The sequence below is a fragment of the Pogoniulus pusillus genome, chromosome 4 (assembly GCF_015220805.1).
Source record: "Pogoniulus pusillus isolate bPogPus1 chromosome 4, bPogPus1.pri, whole genome shotgun sequence".
Lineage (NCBI taxonomy): Eukaryota > Metazoa > Chordata > Aves > Piciformes > Lybiidae > Pogoniulus > Pogoniulus pusillus.
This window is the reverse complement of record NC_087267.1, coordinates 22,586,796-22,606,969: the sequence shown is the minus strand read 5'-3', so window position 1 is coordinate 22,606,969 and position 20,174 is coordinate 22,586,796. Positions and strand designations below refer to the sequence as shown.

The 20,174-nt window shown below is 47.3% G+C and overlaps 1 protein-coding gene across 1 annotated transcript; it reads left to right on the top strand.

Moving 5' to 3' along the window:
• The first annotated feature begins 43 nt into the window (after positions 1 to 43).
• NOBOX (NOBOX oogenesis homeobox) lies at positions 44 to 19,130 on the top strand. The gene is made up of 8 exons (XM_064142362.1): positions 44 to 209; positions 3,064 to 3,489; positions 4,214 to 4,320; positions 5,256 to 5,380; positions 6,203 to 6,321; positions 13,204 to 13,474; positions 14,447 to 14,793; positions 18,401 to 19,130. The coding sequence occupies exons 1-8, from the start codon at positions 164 to 166 to the stop codon at positions 18,739 to 18,741; spliced, it is 1,782 nt and encodes a 593-aa protein (XP_063998432.1). The 5' UTR covers positions 44 to 163; the 3' UTR covers positions 18,742 to 19,130.
• The last annotated feature ends 1,044 nt before the right edge of the window (positions 19,131 to 20,174 follow it).

Below are 20,174 nucleotides of genomic sequence, written 5' to 3'. Positions count from 1 at the left end.
CCTGCCCCTTGCCCGGGCGGCTGAGGTAAGCTGGTGAGGGAGCCTCTGGCCCGAGGCCGCTGGCGGCACAGGTGGCCCTGATGAGCAGGACGCGTCCGGCGCGGGGCTCGCCGCCGGGAGGGGCTTTAACCGGGCCGGGCCGGGGTGCCGCGGCCGAGCCAGCATGGACGGGGTGGGCGCGGAGGAGGAGCAGGCTCCCGAAGGGCTAGGTAAGGAGCGGGCTGCGGGGCCGGGGCGCTCAGGTGCGGGCGTCAGGGAGGCACCCGGTAAGGAGCCTAATGAGCAGCCCCGGGGAGGCTAAGGGCTCCGGCGCCTTCTCCGCGCTACTGTCCCTGCTGCGGGGCTGCCGTGGCGAGGGTCGGCAGCTGGTCGGGCAGGCAGCTCCGCAGCGCCCTCGCCCCGGGGGGAAGCTGCCCTTTAGCGTGCGAGGCCTCAAGGGTGCTGGGGGCAATGGGTGCTGCTCGGGCCTGTGTCTGTGAGGCCCAAGGGTCCCCTGGCAAGCCGGTGTGAGGCTTGGGGGCAGATGCTCTTCCCTTTACGGCAGTCACACTAAGGGGTTACTGCTGTCTCTTGAGTTTCCAGGCTGCTGGCCCTTGCCACCTGTGCCCGTGGTCCAGTATGCTGCCTCCTCGTCTGAGCTCGCAGGAACAGAGCTGTGAAGCTGCTATTTCTTCGTGTGTGTGTGTGTTCAGATTGCTGTGGACAGAGTCCTAAAATCAGCCTTTAAACCCATGCTGGTGTTGTGTGAGGGTCGCCTTGTTCCAAGAGTGGTGAACAAGGAGGTTATGAGAGGGACTTTGCTCCTAATTTGTGCCCTTCCAGCAGCTCACAGTCAGTTAAAATCCTTTGTCTTTAAGGTTAAGTTTATCTGAGAGCAGGGTAAAGCAAAGCAAGGTCTGATCTCCTGTTGTGGGAATGATGGGAGGAAAGGCTGGGTAAGGAACTCCTGAGTTGTTATTACAATGGTCTGCCTTTCTTCTGCCTTTATTTTCATCTCAACCCTTGGCTTTGGTAATCTCAAGTAGCTTTTAAGCCTTGGCTGTGTGATTTAGGCATAGAGACAGCAGTTTGCTTTCCTTGTAGGATTGGTTGGTGTAGATGTGAGGAACAAGTTCTTTAGCATGACAGTGCTGGAACAATGCGACAGGTTGCCAAGGGGGGTAGCTGAGGACCTATCCAAGGAGAGGTCCAGCCTCACCTGGAACAAGGCTCTTGGCAACCTGATCTAGTGGAGGATGTCCCTGCTGAGTGCAGGGAGGGTGGATTGGATGACCTCTGGAGATGTCTTCCAACCCAGAGCATTCTATGCTGTAAAGCTCCCAGGGGTCAGCCTGTCTCTCTGCTGCAGTTACAGAGCACATGCAGAAGAATTTAAAATCTGCTTTGTGGTGGAAGCAGCTGCAGGATTTTGCACAGAGGTAAAAATCAGTAAAAGGCCTCCTCGGATCAAAGCAGTGTGCTGGAAATGCTACTCCTGGTTTAAGGCAGAAGAGGAGTGACCTAATGGGTACCACTTGGAAATACTTTTTCATACAGCAAGCAGGACAAGCTCAGAGGCAGTGAGGTTGGTGGAGAAAGGAGATCTATAGAACATACAGAACCTCTGCTTCACTCAGCTCCTAGAATCGTGGAATGGTTTAGGGTGGAAGGGACTTCCAAGCTCATCCAGTTCCACCCCCTGTGCCGTGGGCAGGGACACCTCCCACTAGACCAGGGTGCTCAAGGCCTCATCCAACCTGACCTCAAACACTTCCAGGAAGAGGGCATCCACTGGGCATTCTGTTCCAGTGTCTATTCACCCTCACTGTAAAGAATTTCATCTTAATTTCCAGTCTCAATCTGTCATCCCTAAGCTTCAATCCATTCCTTCTCATCCTATCACTACAAGCCCTTGCCAAGAGTCCCTTCGTAGCTTGCTTGCAGTCGCCTTCAGGCGCTGGAAGGCTGTTCTAAGGTCCCCCTGGAGTCGTCTTTTTTCCAGGATGAACAGCCCCAGGTCTACCATCCTGTCCCCATAGGTGAGGTTGTCTTGCCCTCTGATCATCTTTGTGGCCTTCCTCTGAACTCACTCCCACAGTTCTGCTGCCAACAGACTACTCAAACCTCCCTCTTTCAAGACAAAGACAGATAAATGGGTTTGGCTTTATTACTGTACTTTCTGTTCTTGAGTATTAATAACTTTTTTCCTTTTTTCTAAGTAGCAGAAATTGCACAGATCAGGGCATTCTGAGACAATCTGGGGAGGTTCTTGTTTTGCAAATGTACATCTGAGCTGAGGAAGTAGAATGTTGCCTACTTCGATTATTTCTCTTCTTCCAACCTGTTATCTTCCATTCAATCTCTTAGTGGGATGCACTTTGTGCTGTTTGTTAAACTTAGTGAGACCTCTTCACCTGTTTTTGCTTCTTAACCACCTGTTTCATTACCTAGCTTGTGAATCTGTTGTTCCCAAGTGCAGGTCCAGTTATTAGAAGACAGTTACTAGAAGTTTGTACAATTAATTGTTGGGGTTTTTCTTCACTTGGTCAGCTTGAGTAGGATAGGAACAGAAGCCTTTATAAGTCATAATGCCATTTTGGTGGCTTTTTACCAAATAATCATTTGTCAAGCAATCCCTGCTGACACAGAAGACCAGAGTTTTGCTTGTGTTTTCTTTTGCCCATTTTAATAAGGTGAAACTTGGTGTCTTTAAGTCATTGATTTTGGTTCCGCCTCTTATTTTAGAGACCTTTTTGATCCACGGTGCCCTTTTCCACCTCTCTAGTTGTAATACTCAATCTTCCCTTTATCCTTTATGTCTGGAATTATTTTAGCAGGTATCTTCACTCTCAAAATGAGGCTTTTTTCATCTCTGATATTTGAGTATCTCCATCTCTCTGTTTTTCTAGCAGCTCTCTGCCCTGCTGTCACTCTCTTACTTTGAGCTGTCTAGTCCTTTTCACTGCTGGGCTTCACCATCATGTATTTTCCTTATCCTATAACTTTCCAGGCATGTCTGGTTTGGACAATGTGCATGTAGTGTGCTGGGGGTGGGGGATGTTTGTTTTCTCTTTTCCCTTGTAGGGTGTGAGTGCCATAAGGATACATCACTGAACACCAGGGCCTGTGTGGGAGATGCTGATGCTGCCAGTAGTTGTGGTACAGGCAGCAGTGCGCTGTCTGCAAGTCAAAGCACAACCGCAAAGGAAGAAGGTGAAGATACCTTGGTAAGAGAAGACGGGATCAGCCACAGCAGAAGTGGAATGTGCACTGAGAAGGCATCTGGTGGGGTTCCTGGAGACCTCTACAAGAAGGATGTGTGTGGCCCAGCTGCTTGCCAGTTGTTCAGATGTGCTTCAGCCAACACTGCAACTCAGCAACCCTACAAGGTGTCTTCAGTCCTGAAAGCTGGAAGTAGCCACTATCGGACCAAGGGGAAAAAATTGTTACTTGAGAATCCAGAAATTTTGCCACGGGTCAGGAAGAAGACACGGACCTTGTACACTGCAGGTAGATAGCCCTGGGGGACTTGCTAGCAGAGAGTGGTGCTGGTGTTGCCTTCACCATGGAGAAAGCACAGCCTGGTGGTGCTGCAGGAAGGCTGGGGTGGGACTGCCTAGAATGGACTGTGGTGATAGGGTGAGGGGCAGTGGTTTGAAACTGGGGCAGGGGAGATTAAGGTTGGAGATCAGGAGGAAGTTCTGCACTGTGAGAGTGGTGAAATACTTGAAAAGGTTGCCCAGGGATGTGATTGAGGCCCCATCCCTGGGGACATTCAAGATGAGTCTTGCTGTGGCTGTGGACAGACTGATCTAGTTGGAGGTGTCCTTACTGACTGTGGGAGGGTTGGACAAAGGTGACCTTGGAGAGTCGCTTCCAACCCAATATGATCTGTGAAGTGCTGCAGCTGGTATTGCAATGCATTCTGCACAGAGAGACAGGTAAAAGTTTCTTCAGGCAAAGGTTGCTAAGTTGCATATCATTGAAATTATCATTACTGATTTTCTTTGGCTTATTGTGGAAGAAGATTTTTGTTATTTTTATTCATTAGTTTCTTAAAATTTGTATTTTATGCTGTTGGTGTATTTCAAAGTACAAAAAACCCCCAAGCATTTTATTTTGGTTTTCCTCTCTCTTCTTTTTTTTTTTTTTGTTGGTGGTTCTTTTGGGGGGGGGGGTCTGTTTTCATAGTCACATACTTCCCACCTCTCTCTGAACAATGGGTCCTTTCCAGAGCAGTTGAAAGAGCTGGAGAAGATGTTCCAAGAGGACCACTACCCTGACAATGAGAAGAGGAGAGAGATAGCTGCTGTGGTTGGTGTAACTCCACAGCGGATCATGGTAAGGTTGGGGTGGGTGAAGGTGCTGCCTGCTGCCTCTGCATGGGGCCTGGGACTGGTGTGGGAGCTTGGGTAGGAAAGGAAAAGGAGGTCACGAGTGATGGCACAGAGACTGCACCTGCCTCAAGTATCAAGAGAAGGAAGAGACCTAAAAGGCATAGACAGTGCACAACCACCTACCACACTCAAATGACAGTGGAGTCTCTGGTTGTTGACTCCATCTATTCCTGTTTCATAGAATGGTTTGGGTTGGAAGGAACCTCCAAAGCTCATCCATTCCAACCCCCTTGCACTCAGCAGGACATCCTCCGCTAGATCAGGTTGCCCAGAGCCTTAACCAGCCTCACCTTGAATATCTCCTGGGATGGGGCCTCAACTCCCTTCCTGGGCAACCTGTTGGAGCGTTCCAGCACCCTCATGCTAAAGAAATTGTTCCTCCCATCCAATCTAAATCTCCTCTGCTCTCATTTCAAACCATTGCTCTCATGTTGTCCCTGCAGGCCTTTGCAAACAGTCTCTCTGCAGCCTTCTTGCAACTCCCTTCACCTACTGCCAGGATGCTTTTAGGTCTGCCTGAAGCAGACAACCCTAACTCCCTCAGCCTGTCCTTGTAGTAGACCCCTGATCATTTTTGTGGCCCTGCTCCATCAGGTTCATATCCTTCCTGTGTTCAGGGTTGAGGCTGAAGAGATCATGGACAACGAAGGAAGCTGGTGTTTGGAGGTGTATTTCTGCTCTTCTCTTTCCAGATGCAATGAATCTTGCAGGTTCTCTGGAAGAAATGTTTCTTGACATTGCTTTATTTTGGAAGAAATGTTTCCTAGAATGGTTTAGGTTGGACTAGATGACCTGTGGAGGTCCCTTCCAACCTACCCTGCAGGTTCTTGGCTTAGTGATGTGTGGAAACAGTCATTACCCCCTCTTTTCCTTTACCAGATCTGGTTCCAGAATCGCAGAGCAAAGTGGCGAAAAGTAGAGAAGTGGAAGATGAGGAACAACAACAGTAGCAAATGTCCAACATCATCAGTTATGTCCATGCCTTTTGGGACAGATGGTTATGGGTGAGGGCTCTCAGTTCTCCATAACAGATACCTAATGCATGCCACTTCCCCTTTATATTTAAGCTATGAGGTTGGACCTTCATCACCTATTTATTCCTGATGGACCCTCCTAAGAGTACTTTTGCTTGACCTGCAGCACTTCTGAAATCAAACTGTTGCACTCTCTACTGGGGTCATGTAGAGAGTAGGGCATGAGTCAGAAAAGGTCTGTGGAATCACCTCTTCATTTTCAGTTTCTGTGACTGTGTTGACTGGGTGCTTTGTATGCACTTGGGTTCTTTTATCCCTGTCCTTCTCCCACCACTTCTTTCCATTTAGATGTAGGTTTTTTTTCACTTGGTAATGGAGATAATGTTTGCTTAGATCCACCTCACAAAGGCTTTTTTTACAGAAATACAATCTAGAACCTTTGCTAGGTGAGCAGGGGACGTTTACTCGGGGGCAGAGAGTATGGAACAGGTTAGAAGGTCTTTCAACGCACAGGGTGGATAAAAATTAGTCTGCTGAGGGAAGGCACTTGTGATAATCTGGAGTGAGAGCCTTCCTGTGAAGAAAACTGAATGAAAAGAGAAAAAGTGAGTGAAAAACTGGAGACCACCTCCCTGATTTCACCACCCTGTCCCTGCTGCATGTCCTTTCCTAGCATCCCAGGGCTGGTGAAGCAGCAGCTCTTGCACTGTTTCTCCCTGCACTCTTAAGCCACCCAGCACTTTCATTTTCCACCTGCTAACGATCTAGGGTTTGCCTAGACAGAGTGTGTGCTTTGTTATAATGCCTTGTGTTGTTCTCTGGTCCCTGCTCATATCCTTTATATATCCCCAGGGAACCTCCACTGCCTGGCATTGCTCATGATGGGTCTGCCATGCTGAGTGCAGACACTTGCCCTGGGAGCTACTCCAGCCAGCTCAGTGGACATCCTGCACCACTTGCCTCTTCCTCAGGTGAGAGCCTCTATCAGCACAAGTATTTTGCATATCTGCAGCATTGTCCAGTGGTGCTGGTAGGTTCCCAAACACATTAGGGAAGGTTGTGTGACTGCTCTATGACATCAGTAAAGAAGTGACACCAAGATTGACAACTCTCAGCTACTGGAGTATCTACTAGCATGGTGGTACCTCTGTGCTAATGCAGTGCTGGGGTCTGTCCTCTTTACTACCTTTATCAATGATCTAGATGAAGTGATTGAGTGCACCCTTGGGATTTTGCAGATCATACCAAGCTGGGTTGCTTTGTCCATCTGCTAGAGAGTAGGAAGTATTTATAGCAGGATCTGAACAGGTTAGACCCATGGGCCAAGGCTAATTGCATGAAGTTCAACAAGGCTAAGTGCCAGGTCTTGCATTTGGGCCACATCAACCCTAAGGTAGGCTACAGACCTGGGGATGTATGGCTGGGTGTATTTGTTTACAGTTGACTGAGCATTAGCCAGTAGTGTGCCCAGGTGGCCAAGAAAGCCAGTGGTATCCTGGCTTGGATTAGAAACCCTGTGGCTAGCAGGGACAGGAGGTGATCATCGCCTTGTGCCCGAGACTGGTGAGGCTGCACTTCAAGTGTTGTGTGATGCTGTGAGGAGCATCTAAAGGAGCTGGAAGTGTTCAATCTGGAGAAGAGGAGGCTGTGGGGAAACCTCATTGCTCTCTACAGCTGCTTGAAGGGAGGTTGGAGCAAGGAGGGGGCAGCTTCTTTTTGGTGACAACCAACAGGACTAAAGGTAATGATTCCAATCTGTGCCAGGAGAGGTTCATCCTGGGTATTAGGAAATATTTCTTCACTGAAAGGGTTCTCAAATATTGGAATGGTCTGCCCAGGGCAGTGATGGAGTCACCATCCCTGAGGCTGTTTCAGGTTGTGTGTTCTTGTGAACCTGCTGCTTAGGGACATGGTTTAGTATTGACCCCTCAGTGATGGATGGGAAGTTGGACTGGATGGTCTTGGTCTCTTCCAACCAGAGATATCCTGTGGTTATGCTCCTTGTGGCAGACATGCACATCCCATAGACTGCAACATTCTGGCTGCAACCTGTAGTCAAGTAAACTGTAGGAGACCAGGTGCACTGGATCAACTGTTTGGGTTGTAGAGCCTCCCTCAGTTACTCCAAACCTTTAAATCTCCAAAGGAAGTTCCTTGACTTCTCCAGCATGTGTAGTTTGCCACTGTGTGCAAGACGTGGAGGGTGTGGACAGCCGAGTTCTGTTGCAGTGTTGCTGAAGCTCACTGGGGTGTGCTGTTGTCCTTGCTTTCTACCTAAGCTGCGTTCAGCCTTTAAAAGGTCCATTGCAACCCAGCGGGAGGATTTATTGGATTGTGTATTCGCGTGTTGAAGGATCAGAGGGTTCTCTAGAGTCAGGAATGTTCCCTAAAGCGATTTCCTAGATAGAATTTTACTTTCCCAAGTTGGCCCAACTTGAACGTATATCCTAAATGATGAGGGGCTTCACCACTTCCTTAGGGACAGATACCCTAAGCTGAAGATGTGTTAACAGGTGGCGCTGTTCTGTGTCTTTTCCTGCTTCCCAGGGTAATAATTAATTTTGAATTCCGTGCTATTATTTTTCCCACCCTCATTGTATTCCAAATAGAAAAGGTTATTTTTATGAAGGGCAGTTCTGTGCAAGTCATTTTTTTTAAAGTCTGGGAGTCATTAGTCTTGTTCTTTTTTTCACTAGTGCTGATACCTTTAAGTGTTTTGGCACTGCAGAAAGCAGCTATAGGATTGTATCAATAATCTTGGAGCACTAAGAAATAGATTTCTACACTAAAAGTACTTAATTGAAGTACTTTCTTGGTGATTTAGCACTTCTGTCCTTTAACTTTGCCTGTCAAGGACTGTTTTAGTTAATCCTTTGAGTCATTTAACCAAGATTGATGTAATTTTGGTTCCAGTTTTCCATTTTTTTGCAGCAGAGTAAATATGGTCCAAGAGTTTGGATAATTCACTGCTTTCTAAAATGATGAAATGGTGCAGACTGAGCCTTGTGGTTAACTAGATAAAGAGTTAAGATTCTCTGGATGGTTTAGGTTGGAAGGGACCTTAAAGTTCCAACACCTCTGCCACAGGCTGGGACACATCCCACTAGCCCAGGTTGCTCAGGGCATCATCCAACCTGGCTTTGAACACTTCCAGGGAGAGGGCATCCACAACTTTCCTGGGCAACCTGTTCCAGGGTCTCCCCACCCTCACTGGAAAGAATTCTTTACTAATCTCCAGACTCGGTCTGCTCTCCTCAAGCTTCAGTCCATTCCCTCTCATCCTATCACTACAGGCCCTTGTAATAAGTCCCTTCCCAGCTTTCATGTAACTCACTTCATGTACTGGAAAGCTGCTCTAAGATCTCCCTAGAGCCTAAAGGAGCTGAACTGCCTCAACTATCTCAGCCTGTTCCCATAGATTTTATAAAATAATTCAATTTAGGAAAACCAAGCACATCTCATCTCCTACACTTGTCTTCAGAGCTCTCCTGCTTCCTGAACTACACTTGCAGACATGATCTGTAGTGGAGAGAATAGGTCTAATAGACAAATAGATTCATTCGGGATGAGGATCCTGTCATCTGTCTGTGCTGAGCCATTTCTTTATGGGGAATCTACACACAGGGATGCAATACTCCATGTGGAAAACAAATCAGTCTTCCCAATGGGAAAGCAATGTCCTGTCTGAGTTTTGTGTGCAATGTGTAAGGAAAGAAAAAGTGGCAAGTGAAGGTCCTTGAGGGCGGACTTGAGTGTGTGTCAAGATAAGTGATACAGATACCTGGATTTTTACTTCTGGAGTCCTTAATACTTCCTGCTGATGCCACCTACTGCATTTACTGGTTGGACATCAAGAGGAAGTTCTGTATGGTGAGAGTGGTGAAATACTGGAACAGGCTGCCCAGGGATGTGATTGAGGTCCCAACCCTGGAGACATTCAAGACGAGACTTGCTGTGACTCCGGGCAGCCTGATCCAGTTGGAGGCGTCCTTGCTGAGTGCAGGAGGGTTGGACAAAGGTGACCTTGCAGAGTCTCTTCCAGCCCAATGCAAGCTGTGAAGTGCTGTAGCTGGCATTGCAATGTACTACTGCATTTACTGTGTTTACATCTAGCTTTTATCTGCAACACAAGTACCCTGTGCTTGCCTAAGATCTTCAGTGTTAAGGATGTGTGAAGGGAACAAGCGTCCTCTTATGCTTTTTAAACCATTCTGGGTAAGGACTAATGGAATTTGTTTGTGTCATCTCAGGCTGGTAAATGCTTTCCTGATACAGATCTCTTTGGGGAAAGAGGAAAGGACAAAAAAGTGCCCTTTTCTAAGTCACTTGGCAGAAAAAGGGACATGCTCTGCTAGTGTATGTGAAGTGTGGGGGCTGGTGACTGGTTTTTAAGCTGTCTTCCTGAGGAAGGGAGGAACATGGTGTGTGTGACAGAATCATAGAATGGGCTGTGTTGGAAGGGACCTCCAGAAGTCATCCAGTCCAACTCCCTTTGCAGGCAGAACGAACATCCTGCAGTTGCCCAGAGCTCTGTCAAGCCTCGCCTTGAATGTCTCTAGCGTTTTGGGCCCCAGCCACCTCCCCAGGCAATCTGATGAGCCACACAGTCTTTGTTTATGCAACTCACGCTGCCCCTCAAATTTAATCAGGTTTGATGAAGGTGGAAGTCTTAAAAATGGAGAACAAAACTTGCCCTTTCTGTTATCTAGCATCATGTAGGCAGACTTCCTTTTAAGAGTGAAGGGATAAAATGGAAAAAAATGTGACATTTGAGTTCGTTCAGCCTCTTGGTTCAGGAAAAACCCTTGTCAATAAATACAGCCATCCAGGGCCTATCTAGTTTCTTGATGAGAATCTACCAGAAAATGAGATAAAACCCAGAATAACAGAGCAAAATGAAAGAGGGGAAAAAAAAATGATCAGGGGGCTAGAGTAGCTCTGCTGTGAGGACAGGCTGAGGGAGCTGGGGTTGCTTAGCCTGGAGAAGAGAAGGCTCCAGGCAGACCTAAGAGCAGCCTGCTAGTAGTTGAAGGGGGTTGCAAGAAGGCTGCAAAGGGCTTCAGGGACAGGATGAGGGCAATGGTTTGAAATGAGAGAAGAGCAGATTTAGATTGGGTGTGAGGAACAAGTCTTTAGCGTGAGGGTGCTGGAATACTGCAACAGGTTGCCCAGGGAAGTAGTTGAGGCTCCATTCCTGAAGATCCTCAAGGTGAGGCTTGATGTGGGTGGACTGACTGACCTTTGGAGGTCCCTTCAAACACAAACCATTATGTGAATACAAAATTAATCAACTTACAAGGCAAACCCAGCTGCTTAATAGAAGTGGCCCCTTGTGCAATCATCTCCTGGTAGTTTTCAGCACAATAATCTGTGACTTATGTCAGTTGGTGCCATTGGCCCCAGCCACTGTGGACTAAGCTGTTTACAGGCTTTTCTTGGAAGCTCTGTGTTGAGGCACTCTCAGGATAGACAAATGACTCAGCTGCTTGAGAAAGATACAAACTATTACCAGCCACCTTCCAAGGGTGTTCAGTGCTGCCCTTCCTTGTTCTAGCCACTGGTTGTGACTGGTATGGGGGTTGTGTTTGCTTGTGGTAGCATTTGCTTTCTCCCCACTGTTTTGTGCAGATCTGCAAATGGGATGGTTTTAAAACACTAGTAAGTTTCATCTGAGATGCTCTCTATCTTGCTGGAACTTAATGGCTTTTGATTTTGATACTAACTACACTTCTGCCATAAGTGTCTCAAAAAACTCAAGCTTGAGCTTACTTTAATACTAGATTTGGGGTTTTTTGTTTGCGTGTTTTGTTTTTTTTTAACTACTTTTATCTTCTCTGGAGACCTTCCAAATCCACCTGGATGCATTCCTGTGTGACCTAATGTAGGTGATCCTGCTCTGGCAGGGGGGTTGGACTGAATCATCTTTCCAGGTCCCTTCTAACCCCTAACATTCTATGGTTCTGCTAAACAGCTTGCTTTGAGTTCATGGAGTGACACTGGCAGTTATTTGAAGTTTTCCTTGTCCAAGCTTTCTTACAGGTGTATATATATGTGTGATTCAGTGACTTAAAACATTCATTTATGAGGTTGTTTACTCAATCTCATAGAATGGTTTGTGTTGGAAGGGACTTCCAAAGGTCATCTAGTCTGCAGGGACATCTTCCACTAGAGCTGCTTGCTCACAGCCTTGGCCAGCCTCATCTTGAACAGCTCCAGGGACAGGCCTCAACTCCCTTCATGGGCAACCTGTTGGAGTGTTCCAGCACCCTCGTGCTAAAGAACTTGTTCCTCACATCCAATCTAAACCTGCTTTTCACTCATTTCAAACCACTGCCTTCATCCTGTCACTGCAGGCCTTTGCAAACAGTCCCTCTGCAGCCTTTTTGCAGTCCCATTCAGCTACTAGCAGGCTGCTCTTAGGTCTGCCTGGAGCCTTTTCTTCTCCAGAAGGAAAAAGTGAGGAGAAATAGTCCATTCAAACAGGAATAGTAAACCACCTGGAACTGCTTGGGCATGTGAATGTTTTAGAGATGCCATTCTAGATCTTGTTCTAGTTTTCTACCTGAGCCCTAAACCAGGGCTCTCCAAGTTTCCTTTGAAACGTCACCATTCCCTCTTCAGGGCTGCAGTGAGTTGACAATAAATGGTTGTGGGAAGATGCAATAAAATAGACACAAATTACACAGCAGACTGGGGAATGTGAGAAATGGTACTGCAAGGTGCTGAACTGGAATCTCTTTGTCAGCTCTGTGGGCGTGCGTTCCCAAATCCTCTAAGGATTGCTCTGCATTTGCTGTGACAGCTTTATGTTTAGGTTTGATGTTTAATCCTTTGATTCACACCTGGTGGAGGACATTTCATGTTCCTCTGTGTACCTGCATGGGTGGCGCCCAGATGTAAACTTTCCCTGGATGCTCTCAAGTATGTGGGACTAGACCAACTTTCCTTGAGCAGTGATGTTTTATCCCATCTGCTCCATCCTTTGTGCTGGCTCAACCTAGCTAAACTTGACAGATATGTTGCTAGTTGTGCCATGCACACTTCTCAAGAGAGATATAATTTGCTGTACCAAAAGAGCACCTTGTTCTCTGGGATAATATGCAAGCTTCTTGAATATCTGTGCACCAGCATACGTGGTTCTGACCTTTCCAATTGCTATCTTTTCCTCTTTCCATAGAGGCTGTGCTGTAGGAAGCATTTCCTCTCTCCTTGTCCAGCACTGAGGGAACCGATCAACAAACAAGATTCTAGTAACCAGATGATGTTGGTTTCCTTTTCCATCTCCCAGCTTCTTTTTCCCAAGGCCTTTTAGCTGACTCCTCTGCTTTTCTTTTTATTTCTCTCTTGCCATGACTCATCAAGAGGCCAAACCAGGAGGAAAAAAAAGTGACCTAGCCAGCAGGTCTCCACAGGCACAGTTTTTGTTTTCTTTCAAACTACAATTAAATTTTTCAGCAGGATAATTCTCTGCAGCACACACAGAACAGTGAAGATGGAAGATGGCTGGGGAGGGGAGAATCACTCCTGGCTTTTTTCCAGGATGTACTTTGCTTCATTTGTCTGCCTCCTTGAGAGCTAAATCAATCCAGTATGCAGAGACTGAGCTGGTGAAGGTACTTTTACCTAACCAGTAAATATCCCCTGTTCATTCTGGAGAGCTTCCTACTACTCCTTTTTGTTTCCCAGCAGCAGTGCTTCTGCTTGTTTGCTTTTCTTTCCACCAGTTAACCTCCACAGTCTCCCTGGCATCTCGCTTCTTCTTTCTTGCCGCTCTTTGACAGGGAGCCAGCAGAGGGAAAGACATTTTCACTATGACAGCATAACATGACAGCTTCTCTCTTTTTCATCCACAGACTCCTTGGTGGCAGACATGGTGGCATCCTGTGAAGCAGTTCAGACCAAGGCTTTAGCTGAGTGCAGCTTCAGCTCTAGCAGAATGGAATGCTGCCCCAACCTTCCCAGTCCTCCACCCATCCGCAGAGCCAGCCTGCCCCTCAGCTTGGCCTTCAACCCACACAGTCACATTGTTCCCTTGATGCTGGACACTCCCAGCAGTGAGTGCAGCCTGTCTAGGCAGGAAAACGACGCCAGGGAGGCCTTCAGTTATAGCATCCAAAATCAAGGGTATGAAGAGTTGAGATTTGAGAGAGGTGGAAAAACTGAACCCTGGTGGGAGAAGCCTTGGGAGGGTGGAGGTGGCACATGGAACAAAGAAAGTGAGTTCAGAGGAGGGCCACAAAGATGATCCAAGGGCTGGAGCACCTCTGCTACGAGGGTAGGCTGAGGGAGCTGGGGTTGATCTGCCTAGAGAAGAGAAGACCTTAGAGGTGCCTTCCAGTACCTGAAGGGATCCTCCAGGAAGGCTTTCCTGAAGGTGTCTAGAGACAGGTCAAGGGTGAATGGTTTGATGCTGAGGGAGAGCAGGGTTGGACTGGATCTTCGGAAGAAGTTCTTCAGTAGGAGGGTGGTGACACTCTGAAATAAGCTTCCTAGGGAGGTTGTGGCTGCCCCCTCCCTGGGGGTGTTGAAGGCCAGGTTGGATGCATCCTTGAACAGCTGAGCCTAGTTGAGAGGTGTCCCTGCCCATGGTGGTGAGACTGGAGTAGATTAATTCTGAGGTCTCTTCCAACCTGAGCCTTTTTGTGATTTAGTGAAATAGGTGGAAGCATAAGTGAGAGGCTGGTATGTGGAGTGAGAATGTCTTCAAAATGCAGCATGGCTCAAAGTGTGTCAAGTGCACAGCAGGACAGGGCAGTTGCTGTCAGAAAAGAGATTCTTCAGTCAGTCCTTTCAGATTTGTGGCCTCTCATGTTAAAGTGCAGTCCAGAAGCACACTGAAAAGGAATCTTTCCATTTTTTTAAGCAGTGATGTGTGAGAAGAACTGAAGGAAAGGTAATCTCTGCTCAAAGCATCCTCTTGTGAAGGCACTTGGCTCAAATGGGTTTCGTGCTGACATTTGGGAGAGTGAGATGGAGTCAGGTCAGGGTTGGAGCAGCTGTCAAGGGGAAGATGGAACAGTTATCTGTTGTACAGGTTGCTGTAGCTGTTGACCCAACTTTCGTCTCTTGAGTTGCCTCTCTCTTTGCTTTCTGCAGCTTGAGTTCCCCAACCAGCTGCACTTACCCTGAGCAGCTGGAGTCAGTAGACAACTTAGAAAGCTCCTACTGTCAGTACAGCAGCCAGAGTGGAAATTTCCAGCTGCCCCAGTATTCTCAGCAGCACCAGCTCTCTCGGGTCCACCCTCTGCCAAGCCACGTGCCCAGCAATGCGCTCTCCAGTATCCAGCTCTCTCCTGCAGTATCCAGTGAGTCTCATACAGCTTTTCTCAACTTCCCTGAGAGCAGTGGAGCTGTAAGCTACGGGGCAGCGGCAGCCACACAAGACTATGCACAAGCTTACACTGCAGGAGAGCTCCTGCTACAGCAGCCATGTGGGAACTCAGGTACAATCCTGAATTGATTTTACATCCCACTGACTTAGAGTAACTGAACAACGCCCTGGAAAAGTCAGCATCTGTTGATTCAGAGGGTGATTTAGGTTGGAAGGGACCTTTAGGATCATCTAGTTCAAATCCCACTGCTGTGAGCATGGATGGCATTCACTAGCCCAGATAGCTCAAGGCCTCATCCAGCCTGCCCTGGAACACCTCCAGGGAGGTGGCATCTACAACCTCCCTGTGCAGCCTGTTCCAGTGTCTCCCCACCTTCACTGTCAAGAATTTCTTCCTAATCTCCAGTCTCAATCTGCCCTCCTCAAGCTTCAATCCATTCCCTCTCATCCTTTCACTACAAGCCCTTGTAGTCAGTGGCTTTACTGAAGCCTGCAACACGAAGGAGGACTGTGCACATACATGCCCAAGTGTGTATGTGCTGCCCAAGTCTTCCTTATTTGTCTTGCGTGCCTTTTTTAAAGTGGTGAGTGACTTGTTAATTGGAATGAAAACCTGTATATAATGGTTGTCAGAGAAAGCATCTCAAAGAATGCTTGGGTTGTAAAGGACCGCCAAAGGCCATCTAGCCCAACCCTAGTGGTCAGCAGCAACAGCCACCATTAGATCAGGTTGCTCGGAGCCCTGTTGAGCCTGAGCTTGATTATCTCCAAGGATGGAGTCTCAGTCACCTCTCTGGACAAGCTTTGTATGTGTCAAGTACTGCAATGGTTTGGCCTCTGGAATAGACTCAGGAGCATGCTCTTGTGTAAGCTAAAATGCCTCTGGTATGTGTGGGCTGAGGGTCAAGGGTGTGAAGTGGAAAAGGTGCCACAACAAAGGCACTATTTGGAGACAGCAAGAAAACCAGGCTTCTAACTCTGATGGGCTTCTGCAGACATCATTTGAAACACCCAGAAAGCCTACTCAAAGAACTAAATAGTAACTGCAATGACAGGATGAGTGCAATGGTTTGAAATGAGAGAAGAGCAGATTTGGATTGTATGTGAGGAGCAAGTTCTTTAGCATGAGGGTGCTGGAACACTGCAACAGATTGCCCAGGGAGGTAGCTGAGGCCCCATCCCTGAAGATCTTCAAGGTGAGGCTGGCCAAGGCTGTGAGCAACCTGCTCTGTTGAAGGATGTCCCTGCTGACTGCAGGGAGTTTGGACTTAGATGATTTTAGGAAGTCGCTTCCAACCCAACCCATTCTATGATACTATCTTATAGCAGTGCAAAGGGAGAGAGTGGCCAACAGAATGAGGATACTGCTGCTTTTCTTTCCTTCCTCTGACCTGGCTTTGCAACAGCACAGATAAAAGCACTTCATCATAGTATTCTGACAAGTACTGGGTGACAATGGCAACCTTGGCCTCCTTGTTTTGCATGAGGGATTTATGTCTTGAAATTGTTCAAGCCCAAGTGCAACCAAAATATAAACTGTTGCAGCTGATATGTTTCGACTGTCAGGTTTCTTAAACTCGCAGCCAAAAAAAAAACCTCCCAAAATAGATCTTTCCTTTTAGACCTTAAAGAGATTTCAGACTGCAGATGCTGCTCCTGGTTTTGTAGCATTTTTGTTCCAAGGAGAGCATTCTGACTCCCAGGTTGACGGTTGCAAGCTGGCTCACATTCACGTTGTTGATGGCTAACGTTGTCCATGAGAAGCTCAGCAGTAGCTCTTGGCCTGGTTCTCCTTTCTGTTTGTGAGTTGTGGTTGTTATTTTCTGTGCTTTCTGCAGTTTGCTTTTGGCACTTCAATGAGAGGGCTGTCTCTCAGGCGACATTTTTTTGATGGTGTGGTGAATGCCTTGGGGCGTGAGAGCATAAAGGGATGTGTGAAGGTCCAAGCCTTGTTTGGGCTGATGAAGGATTGTTGAAGGAACAGAGGCAGAGTCAATGTTCATCCTTCTGTCCAGAGCACATCAGCAGTTCATGGCCCTTCTTCTCTAGGAATGGGTAGATCCTATGCCTTCTGCAGTGTGGATGACCAGGGCCTGGAGTTCCAGAAGTGCAGACTAGTCTGTCAGTGTAGACACCTCCATAATACTTGCCCCAGTATGAAAGTAAGTGAACAGTTCATCTGACTTGCAGATATTGATTAAAAACCGTTTCTGCATCCTAGACTGTTCCTTCTGTAAATGCAAGTGAAGACGTGTCCAGCTCTGGAGCCCTCAACACAGGAAGGACAGGGACCTGATTGGAGTAGGTCCAGAGGAGGGCCACAAAGATGCTCAGGGGACTGAAGCAGCTCTGCTACAAGAACAGGCTTGAAGGAGCTGTAGTTGTTCAGCCTGGAAAAGAGAAGGCTCCAGGCAGACCTAAGAGCAGCCTGCCAGTAGCTGAAGGGGGCTGCAAGAAAGCAAGGGACTGTTTGCAAAGACCTGCAGTGACAGGATGAGGGCAGTGGTTTGAAATGAGAGCAGAGCAAATTGAAATTGGATGTGAGAAACGGGTTCTTGAGCATGAGGGTGCTGGAACACTGCAACAGGTTGCCCAGAGAGGGAATCGAGGCCTCATTCCTGGAGCTGTTCAAGGTGAGGCTGGCCCAAACTGTGAATAAGCAGCTCTGGTGGAGGATGTCCCTGCTGACTGCAGGTAAGTTGGACTTGATGAGCTTTGGCGGTCCCTTCCAGCCCAAACCATTCTAGGATTCTTTGATTCTCTGAAGCATGCATTATATACTTTGCAGAGCCAACTCAGCATACAGGAGCAGAGGAGGGGGATGTGTCTAATATTCCCTACCCTCAGGATCTGTGCTGAAGTGCCAACATGCTTTTTTAGACTGTAATATTGCTATGAACTTCCCAAGTCCTTCCTCCCAGCAAGTGCGTTTTGGTTCAATACACTGCAGTATGATCACCAAAATAAACCTCTGCAGGTGTATGATGTTTGCTATCTTTGAGTCTCCATTAAGGCAATGAATTGCTAAGCACGCACTTGACCTGGAGGGTCAGTGAGCAGAGGGAAAGGACTATTGCTGCCTGGAGTGCACTGACCAATAGCAGCATGCTGGAAGATCTGCCAGGGGATCACAAAAGCAATGCAGAGAGCCAAACCCCGCAGCTGTGGCTGTCTGTCAGTCAGAACAGGTAGGCTGAGGCTATGAAGAGAAACAGGAGGAAATTTCTCCCACTCTTGCAGTCAAAAGACAAGGGCTGTTCAAAGACCAAGAGTAACTATCTTCTCCAGCTGTCCTGGATGCTTTTGTTTCCCATGTCTGTTTCTTCTAGCCCATTCGAATTTCACAGTTTCTTTCTGGGGCCCTAAGATGAGACACAGGATCTGCACTCCAGCCACTCGGATTTCTGCATCAGGCTTACCTTGAAGGCCCTTTTGTTCACCTGCTGGCCAACAAGAAAACAAGGGGGACACCAAATGACATCCCATACCTCACTAGCTAGGTATATTGTGCAACCTGGTCTAGCTGAACCTGCATTAGCAGGGAGGCTGGACAAGATGATCTCTAGAGGTCCCTTCCAACCTCTGCCATTTTCTTTGGCCCAGATGTATTGGTGCTGAACATGCATAACAGACACATTTTTGTATCTCCATGCTTTCAGCCCTTACTTTCCTGACTTTTTTTTCTCCCTTATTCTGTTTTGTCTTTGCTTTTCCCTCAGCAGACATCCCTGCCCATCAAGCTGTCCCCTGGAATGATTTCTACATGCAGGAGGCTCCCTTCTCCAACCAGCCATGCTCACAGGTGCCATTTGCTAGCACAGCAGGACACCACTTCTCAGAGCACATTTCCTATACTCAGGCACCTTGCCTGCCGTCATCTCTTTATTTTCAAGTTCCCAAAGGAATGACACAGGAATGCATGCCACATGCTGGAAAACGAGAGGAGGTGACATCAGCAGAGCAAAATTCATACCAGAACCACCAACCAGAGACATTGCTTGCTGAAAGAGAGGAAGCAGAGAGCAGTAGCGAAGAGGGAGAGGCTGTTGTTGGTAACTGAAAGGCCAGCTGATTAATTTTGAAGATGGGGGGGATAAGGAAAGACTTCCAAGAGCAAAACTGTGGCATGAATGGGAATGGAATTTGTTTTCTTTTCTGAGTGGCTGCCTGAGTCTGATTATCCTAGAGCTCCATTTTTACCTTTACCTGCTTTTATGAATGGGAACTTCAAGGGCAGTACAAGAGATGGCAAAGTTCTGTCCTCTGCCAGACCTCTTCTGCTGTGAGCTGGGTGGGTTCTCACTGCTGATTATTTCTGAGCTTTCCAGAGGCAGAACTTCTTGAGTGAGAAGAGAGGAAAGGGAAAGAGAACTTCCTATTTGGATTTCCAGTTTCAGCCTTTTCTTTTGGAAACAAAACTGCCTGGTGCTAGATTGGTGAGATCCTCACCCCCGAACAATCTTGCAGGCATGTCTGATTTTTTGAAGTGTAAACCACTGAACACAAAATCCTTTCAATCTTTTCAAGGTGAGATCACATTTTTTTCTTATGTACCTGGAGTTTTTTCCCTCTAGATCTTAAAGAAAAACTCCATGACTGATGCTGCTTTTTTGAGGGGAAACAAAGACAATAACAAGAGAATGGGGAAAATTTTACAATTTCAAACTCTGTGATGTAAGAGACAAAGAAGAAAAAAGAGGTGAAAATAATATTTGTGACTGAAGCACTCTTTCTTATTTGTTTCCATTCTTCCTGTGCTACTCTTTTTTTCCCCTCCATCTTCCTGGGGTTGTTTTCCTGCTGAGGAAAGAGACAGGGAAATTTTGTTCAGTAAAGGCTTCTGGACTGCAGTTTGGTTTTGGTGTTTTTTGTTTGTTTTGGGGGGGTGAGAGTCTCCTGACTTTATTCTTAATGAATTCTACTTTGGAGGAGCGCACAGACAGGAAAAAGCTGAGCCTGGCACTGGTGGCCTGTGGCTAGGGGCAAGGGTTAGAAAGTAGGGCTGAAATCCTTGAATTAGGTATGAAAAGAGCCCAGATGCAGAACAGAGGGAGTAATTCCAGCAGCTGCCCCTAAGTTTAGAGACTCTAGGCAGTGCAGGAACTGTTGCCTGAAGTCCACCATTGGGTTAGTGTTTCCTAGCCCTCAATTACTTGTTTTTAAAAAATCATCCTTTTCAGTATAAAGCTATAACAAAAAATGTCAGCAATGCCAGAAGGGTGAATGCTGGCAGCGTTAACCAAGTCCTTATCAGTTCTGAGCTGCTTGAGCAGCCCCTGTGAACTGTGGATAGCTTTGAAGGGCTGAGGATTGCTTAAAATGCATGTATGAATGAGCTGGTACCTTAAGTAGCTCCTGGGCACCACTTCTTGAGTTGTCTGGTCATCACTGGTTGTTGAGAAGCTCCCCAGGAGCCACCAGTGCCCTCATGCAGCCTAAAAGGCAGCCCTGTACTGGGCTGCAGCCAGAGGAGTGTGGGCACAGAAAAAGAGA